Source organism: Centroberyx gerrardi, chromosome 3, assembly GCF_048128805.1.
Source record: "Centroberyx gerrardi isolate f3 chromosome 3, fCenGer3.hap1.cur.20231027, whole genome shotgun sequence".
NCBI lineage: Eukaryota > Metazoa > Chordata > Actinopteri > Beryciformes > Berycidae > Centroberyx > Centroberyx gerrardi.
This window is the reverse complement of record NC_135999.1, coordinates 17,506,183-17,521,600: the sequence shown is the minus strand read 5'-3', so window position 1 is coordinate 17,521,600 and position 15,418 is coordinate 17,506,183. Positions and strand designations below refer to the sequence as shown.

The 15,418-nt window shown below is 40.4% G+C and overlaps 2 protein-coding genes across 3 annotated transcripts in view; both read right to left on the bottom strand.

Annotated features, from left to right (window-relative positions):
* The window catches only part of ttyh3b (tweety family member 3b), a 183,490-nt gene that overhangs the window by 40,377 nt on the left and 127,695 nt on the right, over positions 1 to 15,418 (bottom strand). The window lies entirely within an intron of this gene.
* Positions 2,727 to 15,418, bottom strand: part of mad1l1 (mitotic arrest deficient 1 like 1) — a 51,958-nt gene continuing 39,266 nt past the window's right edge. For both annotated transcript variants that reach the window (XM_071927715.2, XM_071927716.2), the window contains exon 18: positions 2,727 to 4,500. In XM_071927715.2, coding sequence (XP_071783816.1) covers positions 4,351 to 4,500 — 150 coding nt within the window. In that variant the 3' untranslated portion in view covers positions 2,727 to 4,350. The remainder of the gene's footprint in view (positions 4,501 to 15,418) is intronic.

The following is a 15,418-nucleotide window of genomic DNA, read 5'->3' as shown; positions in this document are numbered from 1 at the left end:
GCAGTGAGCACAGTATCATATCATTTCTACTCTAAGGGGAACCCGAGGAAAAGAAGCTCAGATCTGAACTAAAGCATGACAGCTGCTCTGTCTCTCTCACTCCCTCTCTGCTGGCACCTTAGGGAGAAGGACAGAATGACTGAAAGGGGAGAGAGCGAGGGAGAGAGAGAGAGAGAGAGAGAGAGAGAGAGAGAGAGAGAAGGGGGGTGGAAGGAAGAGATGGGAGAAAGATTGACTTCAGAGAGAGGATATATAGAGCTTTCTGTGTGAGTGGAATTGGGCGAATGGAGAGATTAGTGATGAAGGTATAGACAGGCAGAAGAGAGGGATGAGGGATGAAAGAAAGAAGTGACAGGTCCTTTTCTGTGTGGTCTCCTCTCTCTCTCTCTGTCCCTTAAGCCTCTGTGGTCTCCAGCTGAGACAAACTCCTCTATAGTGGGGATGTCTCTTCTCAACGGCTCTTATCAATATTTCTGCGTGGGAAAAAAAAAAAAATTCAAGGATGAAGTTGAAATGCCACTCGTAAACTTATTTAATAAATGAAACATGCATGGGACTTGCTTTTTAAAGACTCAGTACTGCCTTGAAATGGTGAAATGTTTTCCACTGCGTATATTTAAAAAGCAGTCCAGATTGTTTACTGCTTGATGAAAGTGTGTGTGTGCGCGTGTGTGTGTGTGTGTGTGAAATCTCATGTATGCTGTGTAGTTATAAAGCTCAGCCTTGGCATTTTCATCCTCACTCAACCACTTCATTTATTGTTAATGAGATATCAGGAGGTGTACTAATTGTTTTGGACTGAGGGATGATGGGATGATGAAATAAAAATAAGGGAATGAATAAAAGAGTGGAAAGAAGCAGGCACAGCGGAGAGAATGAGGGGCAGAGAGAGAAGAGTTTAACAGGTAGTGAAAGACAAATATAGAAATAACTGGGATGAAAGCTGAAAAGAGATGATCTTACCAATTTTTTTTTACTCTTACACATAAAAGCAGAACTCAAACGGCATAACATTATGGCCGAATGCAGCAGCATAGCGTGGATTAAGCATCATACTATCGCTTCCTTTGCTATTGTCTCCCTTATAATTTATATACACGTTTACTGATATTGTTAATCTAATGATACGGCATTCATTTCCCACCCACATGGTGGCTTGCCTACCAAGATGGCTGTCATGAATGCCTTTTGTATACAATAGCCCACTATAGAATACACAGGGAATGTAACTATAGTATTCATATTTATTGTGGTCAGAAACAAACTGGAGAGCTAAGCCTTGAATTTGTGATGTCACTGGGATGTAAAATCTGTCCCTGCTCCATAGACAATGAATGGGGGACTGACTTTGTTCACCCATAACATTTTGCGTGAGTTCTTGCACCCAAATGAGGATTAAATTCTGGTTCATACCGGTTAGCAATGTTAGAATATGAACTTTTTGGTGTGAAAACTCAAGAGTATCTTATGGCTCCACAAAGTCAGCACCCCATTCATTGTCTATGGAGCAGCCCCTGATTTTTCATCTGCAATTTCTAGCTTTAGGAGAGACTGGTGCAAGTTCACAAACATTGACTGACCTGTCCTGGGGCACAGAAATATCTTGTGGATTCTTAAAATGGGTGGCATTCCCCTTTAAGACTTCAACGCTGGCCTTGATTTAGACTGGGTCTCAGATCTCTCACAGTTCCTATGCCCCCTTTCTTTCATTCTTTTTTTTGTAATCTCCTCTTGTTGTTCACATTTGAAAACCCTGACAGGAGTAGGTCAAAGATTTCCCTCTGTAGCAGTACGCACACCTACCATAGATTGGCAACTTCCCATGGCAGCAGCCAGGCTGTCAGGTTCAGAACGCAGGCGGTTACGTCAGCTATCCTGCATTTCATGAGACTTGGGTTTTGTTTTACAGAACTGTGCTGTATTAAAGAAAGAAAATATTTCTCAGACTGGAGAAACATTAAATCAATAGTTTGAAATGTAACGTTTAAATGTAAGTTTAGTGAATGTTCGTGGTCAAGAAAGCAAACATTTCTCTTCTGAGACTGTAGTGTGTTGTGCTGGTTTGAGTATAAAGGTAGGCTCCACTGTGCATGTATTCCAAATAAAATATATGTATTCAATATATTCATAACAACATAATTTTTGAAACACTGACACCCATTTTTCTCAATCTCAGAAAAGATTCACCTTGTCCCAGTCTAGGTCTTGGACTCTTTCTCACCCACCTTGGGCTGTGATCTTGACTCGGTCTCAACTAGGTCAGGTCTTGGTCTTGGTCTCGATCTCGATTGTCATCTCGACCACAACACTGCAGTTAATAGTGACAGTGAGGCCTATATAACACTGCTGCAAAATGAATATATTCTCCAAAGTCAAAATTCAATTTTTCAACAATTGTCACATTAACACCTATGCTTTGTTGATTTTATTTATAATTACTCTACTTGAATAATTTCTATTTTTACTACTTTTCAGTTTTTTTTGTGACAATTTTGACACTTTGCACAGTGTTTTTGCGCTCATTTTTTAAATTTTATTTTACTTGTTTATTTTTGTTTAGTTTGTTATGCATCAAACTCAGGGAGCTGCGAACACAATTTTATCGTACTTGTCTAATGACAATAAAAAGGAAAAAAAAGTACGGTGATGTGATGGTGATAAAACACAATGGTGATAAAGCTAGATACAGTACAATACAGTATATAATACTGTTGATGAAGAAATGATGACCTCCATGTAAGAGCAACGGGGTGCAGCAGACAAACTGCACTGTGAGAATGAATGAGTGTGCAGAAAAAGGGGACAGTGTGCGACACGTATAAGAGGAATGTTGTTTCTCATGAGACATATGGGCGCACCAGCTGGACTTCTTATATTGTTGCTGTGATAAGTGGCTTCATTCTGTTCTCTCCCTATTGTTTCGCTGTTTTATTGGATTACTCCATTGTTTACCTTGTTTCTCCCTTCTCTCCATGTTTATTTCAGTCATTTCTCTTTGTTGCTGCCTGGAAGTTTCTCTTGTCCCGTCTCACATTCTTACTCAGTCGAATACACACAGACATTTTATTATCTAGATTAATATTCAAATTCATAGCTCTCATCAAACTCAGATTCACATCCAACTCAGATCTGTGTTATAAAGGTTAATAAGCAAAAACTAAGTTTAAGGGAATGCTAAAATAAATGTTTACAGAATCTGCATGTGTGTTTCCCCAGCTCAGCGCCTTCTTTACGATACACCATCACCTACTGACATCATGTTATGTATAAAGCAGGTGATGAGTGCAAAGAACAAAGGTGTGCAACAAACGCTTTGCAATATCAAGAACAGATTTTGCTCAGTACCTGTTGATTCCTCCTCTACACATGAACCTAACTGGATATTGACCTGCAGGATGTGGTGAGATGGAAGCAAGGCTATTTTCATTGTCTTCTTCTTTTTTTGTTTGTTCTAACCACCTCCTCTCTCCTGGCTTCCTCTAACAAAACAAAAAGGACCAGAGACACGAGAAGGAAGCCTGAAATCCTTTCAAAGAATACATACAAAAAAATAAAATCATATCTATGGTATTCCTAAATTGGATAATGATCAAAATTAGCTTTAACATTTGATATATGATAGAAAATGGGGGAAAAGGGAAGAAAAAAACCCCTCAATGTAACCCACTGGTCTTGGTGTCAGTGTCATTTTTTGGGGTGGGCTTGGATTTGGTTGTATGCAGAAAATAGCTGTGTAAAGACCGTTTATAAATGAGGCCCCTGGAGAGCACACAGAAAGCCAGAATAGAAGAGAGTCAACACAGACTGAGCCCTGGTAAAGACCAAGTAAAAACATGTCAATTAGAGATCCAGAGAACCACACCAACTGCCTGTTAGAGCGGTCTCTTTTGCTCCATACAGACTGTGAATTAAACTTACTGTGGGAAAAACAATTTAGTTTATTTCCAACTCACACAATTAAAAACAAGTTCTAAACCCTGCAGCTTTCATGTGTCAATTTCACGACAATATTATTTTGTTAAAAATATTGCATTATTGAAAGTGACACTGATGAAATATTCAGCGTACAAGTAGGGACACAAGTAACTTTCTCGCCTGTTCTGATGTGAAAGCAAAACGGAAGTGTTCTGTCAAACAAGGCGCTCATTCACCACAACACTGCAGTGCACTAGTCATGTGTCAGATTTGTTGAGAAATACTGGGATATTTTCATCACTTTGTGCATATCTTATGAGAAAGACAGCCAGTGACAGAGAAAAAAAAAAAGAGAGAGAGAAAAAATTTACAAGAAAAAACAAAAAAACAATCAAGCATTTTACAGCCGTGGGTCTGAGATGGTGTCAAATGAAGTCAGACAGAGGTCTGTCGGCTGAAGAGGTCAAGGGTCACTGCAGAGAGGAATGCCGGGATGCTCTTCTGGTGATGCAGGTGTAGGGCCACCATCTCTCCCAGAGTCTTGGAGAACTCGGTTTCCATGAGTTGCATACTTCCACTGGAGCCCTGCGTGCACAGAAACACACATCACATCAAAACACATCATATAATATCAAACATTAAGACCTGGGATTTCCACTACCTCCATCTCTAGAGAAGAACTTTCAAAGTGAAGCGAGATCACTTAAAAAGTTGTTATTGTCTATTGGGGATTCTCAAGAGTGTGTGTGTGTGTGTGTGTGTGTGCGTGCGCACAGCAGGGTGAAGGTGTCTAAATCTGTGTGGATTAATTAAAAGGAATGAGGAGCAGCTCGGGGCGATGGAGTGAAGGAGAGAGGGATGAGGGAAACGAGGGATAAAGTAATTAAAGCATTTCAGGGAGGGAGGGAGGCAGAGAGGAGCAGAGTTCCAAGCCATGCTGGGAAGATATTGAGACGTTGGAGAAATGTCCCGTGTTAATGTGCGTACGCGTGTGTGTGAGAGAGACACAGATCCTTATTTGACAAGTATTCACGTTAAACGCATAAATAGGATTATAAAATAAGAGGGCAGAAGGAAATGGTGAGAAATAAAGAAATCAGAGGTAAAGAACAAAACACCAAAGGACAAAAAGAAGACAGAACAGACGGAGGCTACAGTTGGTGGGAGGCAGCGCATTATCTCCCACACAGAGGCTTTGTATTGAAGGCCCGACCAAGAAAATGCTCACCCACCAAGCACAATATTGAGCTAAATACCTCCCCAAACTGACAAAATATACTGCTTGATATACCACCTTGCCAGAATGGCTTGTTCAACACATAATTCACACACAACAGGCTGTGCTGCAACTCACAGTCTTGTGTGAAAAGCCACAAATCCCTGATGGGGGGGAGCAGGATAACTGAACTAATAGCATTCGCTAATGTAGCTGACTGTGCAATGCTAAACCAAGGTTAAATGAAGTATGAAGAGTGCTTGAGAGAGAGAGAGAGAGAGAGAGAGAGAGAGAGAGAGAGAGAGAGAGAGAGAGAGAGAGAGAGAGAGAGAGAGAGAGAGAGAGAGAGAGAGAGAGAGAGAGAGAGAGAGAGAGAGAGAATACCTTGCTGTTGCAAGTCTCAGTGTTTATTTTCAAGCTAAATGTATTAAGTGGACTAACTTTAGTTATTTAACAGTCAAGGCTGACTGCAAGCTAGCAAGTTGCTGCTGCTCAACCGGTGGCTCGACCGCTAGAGCGCGCACCATTAAGGCTAAGTCCTAATCACAGAGGCACGGGTTTGAATCCGGCCTGTGCCCTTTGCTGCATGTCATCCCCTCTCTCTGCCCTGTGTTTCCTGTCTCTCTCTACTGTGACTGTCTAATACAGCTGAAAGGCAACAAAATATAATCTTTAAAATCTACAACTTTCATCTGTTATAATACACTATATTATACATAAATAGTAGTCAACTAGTCAACAGTATTAGAGGGGTGTTAATATTTTCTATTAAGAAATAGCTTTATTAATTGATTAAACTCTAAAAGGGGTCTTACCAATAACATTCATTCTTTTCATACACACTTATTCCTTTTTAGGGTCACGGGGGGCTGGAGCATATCCCAGCATGCACTGGGCTGGGAAAACACCCTGGACAGATTGACAGTCCATCAGAGGGCTAACACAGAGGGAAAGAAACTGGAGCATCCGGAAAAAACACATGCGAACACGAGGAAAACATGCAAACTCCACACAGAAAGGGCCAATTGAACCTGATCAAACCCATCTGCTGTCAGGCACCAGCGCTAACCACAGAGCAGCACATAATACATTTTTTTGATATTTTCAAGTAGAAAGAGACTTTATAAAAATGGCCTACATTGGTCTAAGTTGATTTCAAAATGCATGTGGCTCGAGATATTCACCCAGGCTTCAGTTTAGGGCTGAACAATTAATCCAAATTTTATCGAAATCGCAATATGGCCTACTGCAATTTTCAAATCGCAGGAGGCACAATATTTGTTAAAGGCGAAATGTGTGTCAAAATACCATTTTAAATTAAATATTGTCGTGCTGCAGAGATGTCCTGGCCTACACATCATATTCTACAGACTTAAGAAAACATCTTTGTTTGGTACAGATGCCCGCAAAAATCAAACCATAATCATTTGAATATGTTTTTCAATGAAAATGAAAATAATGATGTAAAAATCATCAAAAAATTATCATTCCCTCCAATATCGCAAATCATATCGCAATTGCAATATCAATCAAAATAATCGCAATTAGATATTTTTTCAGCCCTACTTCAGTTGTGAGTATATTTGAGTCTGTGTGGCAGGCACTTAATACCAAAAATGCAAAGGTCTCAGGTGTATTAAGATGTATTAAGTGTATTAAGATGTATTAAGCACCTTGCAGGCAGCTGCGGGCGTAGGGTGCTCCTGATGGAGACTTGCAACTTAAGTTCTTTTTGAATGAATAACAACATCTAGAGGGAGGAATAAATATAGCAAACCTAGTGGTATTTTTTAAGAAAACCATATACATTTGTGTTTAATTAGGTCCTAATCTAAAATGAATTGTTTACTCTGGGTTAGATCTACTAATATGAACTGATGGTGAGAAATATATAATAAAAATTATTTGGCTATTGATCTACATATCATTGCATTTGGCTGTGTATTTGAACTGACAATGTAGGCAATCTTTCTCTCATTAGAAGCTGATGTTTGCAAACAGGGCTAATATGCCTATGAGGTGCATTGATTACTTTTTTTTAACAGTAAACAAAACAAATCTTAAAAATCATCATTGGGGGTTTATTTATTTGGATAACAGCAAGCCAGCAAAAAACCTAACTTTAAAATAGTTTGTGCTTTCAATTAAAAAAAAAAAAAAAAGTTTTTTGCTGACTTGCTGTTATCCAAATAAATAATCCAACATTACCTGTGTAGTCCAAGTCTGAATATGAATAAGTTTCCCCAAGGATCTCCTGACTTATCTGAAGTGTGAACATGGCTTAAGTGTATCAGAGCAATAGACAATAAACATTCAAATTTGAGAGCCATCCCATGCAAAACCCCATTAGGCCGACGTGTGTTCTTGAATTCCATCGAGGTCTACAGTAAACAACTCTTTACTTCATTTGCCTGGATGGGAGTTGGATCCGACCACATGTCGCGTGCTCTGCATGTCTACCACCACTGCGAGCACACTGCCGTCCTGCGGGACACACTGCAGTGGGATGATGCAATGGCCTTTCTTTACTGATCACACCGGCTTTCTCCCTAACACTTTCCTTCTCTCCATCTAACCGCCTCACTCTGTTCTAGCTCTATTCCCTCGAGTGTCCCTGGTGTTTTCTGTCCCTGTGTGGCTGTCTGAAAGCTATGCCATATCCTCGGGCTCTTACTCTCATCACAGGCACACACACAAACACGTGTGTGCACACGGCTCTAGAAACTGCAGGGGCTCTGGGAACATGGAACACATCAAAGAAAAACACTGCGACCAGTTACCATGGAGATCCCAGTGTCTAAAACACCTTCTGCTGAAGTTTGTCCTCAGAACAGTCTGTGTGTGTGTGGGTGTATATGTGTGCGAGACACAGTGGACATGTTGATGGAACCTATGGGAGCTGAGGACTGAGAGGACTCCCACAGCCAATCAGAAAAAAATTAAGATAACGGCTCATTCTCTGGAGAAAACACTACTGCACACACATAACATTTAGGTTTCAAGTGCCCAAATGCGCGCACACACACACACACACACACACACACACACACACACACACACACACACACACACACACACACACACACACACACACACACACACAGGTGGCTGAGTAAAGGTTATACAGATTTACACAGATTACAAAAGGTTATAGACAAACTGAAGTGTTGGTGCTCTGGGTAGGAGTATTAGAGCAACATGGAGAGGAGAGAGATATGAAGTGAGAGACGAGGTGGTCAGGCAGAAGACAGAGAATCCACTGATGCCAGTTTCAGGATGTAAAAGCCAAGAAACTTTAGGTAAACTCACCATATCAACAAAATCTGTTCATACAGCTGGTCTGAAACTATATCAAAAATCACTGAAGGCTTTCCAGTAAATTTTGCTTTCAATAAGGAGTCTGTGCTTCAAAACAGTTGATATGGGCTTCATTTGTTGTCTGTGATCAAAAACAATGACATAGTAGCTTACCTCATGACCAGGTATGCCTACTTCTGTAAAATCCTGATGTAGGATATGCAGCTATAGCTTCAATTTCTGATTATAAAAAGTATTGCTTACAAATTTACATGTACTGAGTTTTCCCATCTATACATCTTTTTGAACATTTTAGTTTTTCTGTTTGAGGAGAAATATTAGGGTCGAGTACTGAGGTCGGAGCCAATCCAGCTCTGAAGTACTCACTCTCGAATCAGTACAGTACATGAAGCTGTCCCGACTTTTGAATATAAAACCTGTCAAAATGCTGTCAAAAACCTGTCAAAATGCTGGAATGCTGCCATTTGTGATTTTCAAATGTTGTTCAGAAGATCATCCTTGGCTATGCGGACTAAAATGCCATTCTCTTATCCCGCGTAACCTACCGCACTGTTCTTTATCTGTTAACTGATTCTGAATAAGCCGTTTCTTACTATTTCCTATTTTTTTGTCTTTTATCATTATTATTTATATTAGTTTAATTTATCAGAGTTGCTACACAATAGTCAGCCCATAATTTGATCAAATGAATAAATAAATGCAATTAGTGTGCTTGTTACTGTAATCGTTTCACAGTTGGCCAACACCAGGCAGCATAAATGACTGTAAATTGAGTGGTACTTGGATCGGGACTTGTACTGGCTGATCTCCTTAATAAACCACCTGGTACTAGTATTGGGTCTGAAAATTAAATCCATTAGGATCTAAATTCTGTTCATTTAACACTTGCTTGCAGTAAAGTACAGATTGAGCACTGTAGCCAACTCTGCTTGCTACCACTGTAGAGATCAGACTTACTAAACCATTAATACTTTGTGATCATTAAGATTAAAAATAACATTATGTGGTGGTTCTTCTCAAAAAACAGGAAAAAATATAAAATGATAGTTATGGACAACAGTGTCAGAGAGATTTAGGTTTTCGGTTTTAGATTTAGGGTTTAAGGAATCCTAGACCCAAAAGGCCACATTTTCACAAATACTTGTTAGATTTATTCTCACGTTTCTCTTTTCTTGTGCGGGGAAAAATTCAAAAGACTTTAATAAAAGGTCAGGGGAGGTTTTTTCAAATCAGCTTTATTCAAATCCTGACCTTATCAATGCTTATTTGCATATTCACGCTTCCCTAAAAAGTGTTTTAAACAATATCTGACCTTTATGAAAACAACAAGGTGCTGTTTGTGTTTGAAAACAACAGCATTTTCCTCATTCAGCAGTCGGGGAGAGATGTGGGGGAAAAGAAAAAACACAGGGATGAGGTGAAGGTAAATACCAGTATCAAAAGGTTCTTCCCAAAGAGTGGCATCAACCTGATACTGCGTGGCAACAGGGGGAGACGAGAGAAAACTTTTATCCGTTTCACCGAGATCAGGAACAAGAATCTAATAGAGCAACTGGCACACAAAATTTAGGAAGGACAGACCTCAACAATAGAGAGGAGGAGTGCTATCCCATTCATCCCTCCTTTTCATTTGTCTATCCAATTAAAGGAAATCGATACTTCCTGGCTTGAGATGCAGGGCGGGGCTTTGTGGCGACCTCACCCAACCAAGGAGCTGCGTGCTGACTGAATGACAATCATGCTCCTCTCCCAGTGCAGACAGGGTCAGAGTGGAGGCGCACACCCACGCCCTCAGACGCAAACCCACGAACGACAGAAACCGGAAACGAATGACTCGGTCTGCGTGTGCACGCGTGTATCTGACAGAAGGCTCTATATTGAGGTGGTGACAGGCGGTTCACAGATCAGTTGACCTCTGTCTCCACCGTCTACTGCTAATGAGGAGACTTCTCTCCTCCTCGCTCCGTCTTTCCTTCTGAGTCTCGCTCTCTCTTCAGTTCATCTCAGCACAGAGAGAGAGAGACAGAGAGGCATGCATTGAAATTCAACCAGCTTAATTCAACTCTCATTTACACCTTTGCCGCTTTTCCAGATTGCACCTTAACCCACCTCCACCCCCCGCCTCGCCACACACACACACACCGACCGCCATCATCAACAACAATAAACAATTCCACTGGATGGCATAGCTGCTGATTGGCTGAGAGAAAAAACAGAAGGCAAATTAATTGAATAATCAGAAATATGCAGATGAATAGCTTTCAATTTAAATGCAGATTTTGGCATTTTTCTGCAGGCAATAGAGAGGTGGATGCGAGTGAGCGAGTGAGAGAGAGAGAGAGAAAGAGAAAGAGAAAGAGAGAGAGAGAGAGAGAGGGCGAGGAGGCGGAGCCGCTACCAAAAATAATTTAATCAAACCGCAGTTATTTTATTCATACTTTTATTCTGATCAGCTTTTTGTTTACTGTTTATTTCTGCTTTGCTCATGCTCTGTATAGCAATAAATCACCATATATGCATAATGACCAGAAAAACCTCACAGAAGGCTATATTATGTGTATGGTGGTGTGCCAGCCACCCCAACTGTGCTCAACCTGGATCCCACTAATCACTGTTCTGAGCCCAGTCTAAACGCTGTTAAATACGTTAAAGAAAGGCATGTGGTAGAACAGTTGGTTTTAAAGGTCAGTATAAAAACCCCTTGAAACTATGGATGTGGACATACGTACAAAGAAAGATCAGCACCTCCACATACCTACTTTGCTTTCCCTTTCCCTTCCCCTGAACAACTTAATCTTCTGAGCATTAGGCGCATTGTATGAGGTGCCGCTTCCTTAATGGCTTCTGACGTACGAGGGAGAATCGGACTGGAACCATAAACCCTGCCCGCGTGTGTCAAAGTGTGGGTTTAAGTGGTGAGATAAAGTGGTTAATTAGGAGTTTACCACTGAGTCTTGATAACAAGTTGCAAACTCCAATGCTGTGAGGAAGCTCACAAGTTAGCTGACCTTTTACAGCAGCACAAATGCAAAGAAATTATTTACAGCATAAAGCATTGCAGTTAATGATAATGAACTACCACCTGCTCTTATTACTAAATTAACATATTTTAAAGGGGAAACCTAAGGGGAAATTTAGAAATAAATGCATGTGTCGTTAACATCCGTAAAATTCATGTATTCATTCTTAAACACCCATCAGAACATAACCCAACAACATGCATAAAGCCAAATAACTGATGTGTGGCTCAACCTGATCCATGACAATCTAATTGGTCCGGATGTTTCTTAACCTACAAACTGTAAGTCTAACAATCACCTGACTGAGTTGATCAAGTGGTAAATGCCAGTTTACGATGACAACTTGAATGCGGTGTCCGTCTATCTCCGTGTTTTTCCTCTGGAATATTCATGAAGTCAGATGGACTTATGGGTGATTCTGATGTATCAGGTTACCACGGAGACAGCAGACATATGTTCCAAACATCGAGCAGAGACAGCGACACCGACACCAGTGCACGCACACAAACGTATGCATGCGCACACACACACACACACACACACACACACACCCTGAGGGCAGGCAGGACAGGAAACTGTCAGGAGAGATCAGAGTCAACATTCTCCGTTCTTCTCTTCTTTCTCTGGGATTTTCACTCTCAGATTTCTCTCTGAAGGTTTAAGCACAAAAAGTCACATCCACTGAAACTGCAGTTAATTTATTCATTCTTGTATTCCCATCAGCCTTTGTGTTTACTGTTTATTAGTACTTTGCTCATGTTTATCTTCATAACTATCAGCAATACATCAGTGAGTGTTTTGTTTCAGTCAGTGAGCAAAGTGAAATTCAGTCCAACCAAGCTCTTTTTCTTTCTCTTCCCAAAATATTTCAACACCCACTCATCTATCCTTTTCATTCTCATATTCCTTTTATTGCTCTCATCTCCATCTCTCATACACATGAACAAAAACTCATGCACTTGTGTGTGCACACAGAATTGTGAGTCGATTGAAGACAATGTGCATGAGAGGAATGCAGGTTACAATGCATCTGTAATCCCACTAATAGAATGAGACCTGTAACACCATGGGAGGGATTAAAGATACACAAATACACACAAACACATACAAACACTGCACAATTCACAAACATTAGCTCAGCAATATCTTCAAAGAAACAGCTTATTGATTTTTTCTATTATTGCATTAGTGTCTAGTGGATATCATAATCTTGTTTGATCACATACTACTGCGAACAATCAGGTACACTACAGTGCAGAGTCATCTTGCCAAAATGAATGCATAATGTTTTTAAGGGCTTAACATTTGAAAATGACCAAATGTCAGTTAGCATTTATACTGTTTGAATAAATTATCCGCTCCAAATTCAATTGCAACTGGCATCGCCAAAATAGGCTGAATAGGAATGGTAACTGTACAACTTAAATGTAGGCGGCATGCACAACCACTTGAACACAAAGTTGAAATGAAGCAGCCTTTAACGTTTGGGTTGAATGGTAAGAATCGTCTCCACCTGCCTGGTTGAGCCAGTAGGTCAGAGTTCTGCTTGCCAGGAATACATTTTAGCGGGCTCAGCAGCCAAAAATGAAAATCACTACTTTTCCAAACAAATGTGTAATTACCAGAAAATGCATGATATTGACATGCATATAGCAGCAAAATGACTGTGACTGACTAACTGTGATAAATTTGAAACACCTGATTTTTAGCTTTTTGATCTAGTCTATGATGTAGTATATGATGTATAGTATGTATATGATGTAGTAAACGATGTATATGAAGTATGTATATGACCTAGTATAGGATGTATGTATATATACACAATGTGTATATATATATGTATACATGATGTAGTATGGCATATTACATGTATAATGGTATGTAAACCCTTTGAGACTTGACTGTGATAAAGGGCTGTATAAATAAACTAGAGTAAACTAGATTAACAATTCTGTAAAATTGGCCATCATGAATTGGCACTTACAGTATTCATGGATGAGGCCTCAAACCAACTGATTAAAAGGTTTTCTGTAAATGTAACCAGCAATAACATGGAAAAACAAAACAAAAACCAGAGGGGAAATTCATGCTGCTGGTAAGTCTCTTCATTCATCCATCTTGCCAATACTTTAATCAGACCTGATGAGGGGTTGTCAGCTGCCTGCTCTGCCGGCATACAGGCTAGGTGCTGCCAGCTCGTCATGGGCATTGAGTGTTCGGTAATTATCGCCGCCTTTAGAAATGAGCCAGCATGATCCACTTCAGAAATCGTCGGATAAAAGGTACAAACAGTACGGGATAGATTCATCATTTTCAACCTAAAGAACCTGTTGCTTCAATGACAAATCAAACAGACCTTTTCTTTTCACCTCTTATAAACGAAGTGGCCGCCGTCACATCCGTTTCATTCAACTCTCTGACTAACTCTGAGGTGGCATTCACAGTGAGCGGATGCCATGAGACGGCCCATGGCAGAATAGAGAGGCAAAGATAACAGGCTTATCACCAGGTGAGAAATGGTAATATCAGAAACCTTTTTTTCGGGCACTGGCCCAATTGGACCAGTTTCTGAGCGATCCCATGCCTCAAGTCAACGTCTTACTGGCCCTGGGGCCGCGGGGCAATCCTTACTGTCGAACCCTGCTTTAAACGTATTTTGAAATTAACTTACATGAAAGAGACAAATGACTAGACCATTCAAGCAATGATGGCCTACAATCTGTCTCTCACACGCACGCACACACACACGCTTGCAGGCAAACAACCACATTTGGTGCTGTCTGCTGTATTTGTGCAGCGTTAATCATTCCCAAGTGGCTGATAAAAGAGAGACAGGTCATTATGACTCGACAGTATACATAAACTGTACTTTATTAACTGTCCCCTTCCTTCTCCCACTCACATTAACACACACACAAATTCTTTTGCCTTTTCAAAATACACTATTTCAACTCTACTTTAAACCATTGCCATGCTTTAGCTTTCTCCTCAGCACCTACACTCCCCCCTCCCTCCCTACATTCTTTTCCTTCCCTCCATCTCTCGCTGGTAAGAGGGTTGACAGTTAATTGAGTGTATGTTTTAATGAGCTGGCCCTGAGATTCTATCTCCTCTGTTCATTAGGGAGGAAAGAGAGGGGAGTGAGTGTCAAGGAAGGGAGAGAGGGAGAGGGAGAGAGAGAGGGGGGGGGGGGGGGGGAGAGTGGGTGTCTTAACTGTCGATGGAGAACATCTAGAAGTTTGAAGTCCCTAATGTGGTGTGCACAAATCTGTGTGTGTTTATTTGTTAATCATCTAATCAATAGCAGAGGTGTATAGGCCTAGCAGTTGGTCTGTTTTGGGGGATTAGTTACAGGAACAGACAAGTGATAGGACTTGTAATTGTCTAAAATGTGCTTCTGTTTAACTTTTAAAATTCTGGCTAAACTAAATTTACCTTTAGGTTTCCCACTGAAAAATAAATGGTACAAATTAGAGCAACACTAACGTCCTAGGTGTATTTTATGCTCATATTGTTTATCCACAGATTGTAATGATTCATTTGAGCTATTGCATGTGTAGAGGGTGGAAAATAGCCTCTATTAGAAGTAAAATAAAAACTGACACCCCCCTTATTTTTTTAACAAACCATGTAGTCAACAGGTAAATGACAAACAAAATCCTTCCGTAAATGAGAAATGGCACCCACCCGTTGATTTGTCGCACTTAGAGGAAAAGGAGCAGGAAACAGTAAGAAAGGTGCTGTATGAGGAGTCAGATATTTTTGCCAAAGAAGATAGTGATATCGGCTGCATAAAAAATCTGAAACTCAAAATCAGTCTAAAGGATGAAGTACCTGTACAAAAGTGTTATAATGCCATCCCAAAGCCCTTATACAGAGAGGTAAAAGAATATGTACAGAACCTGCTGAATCAAGGATGGATAAGGAAGTCCAAATCGCCATACTCGTC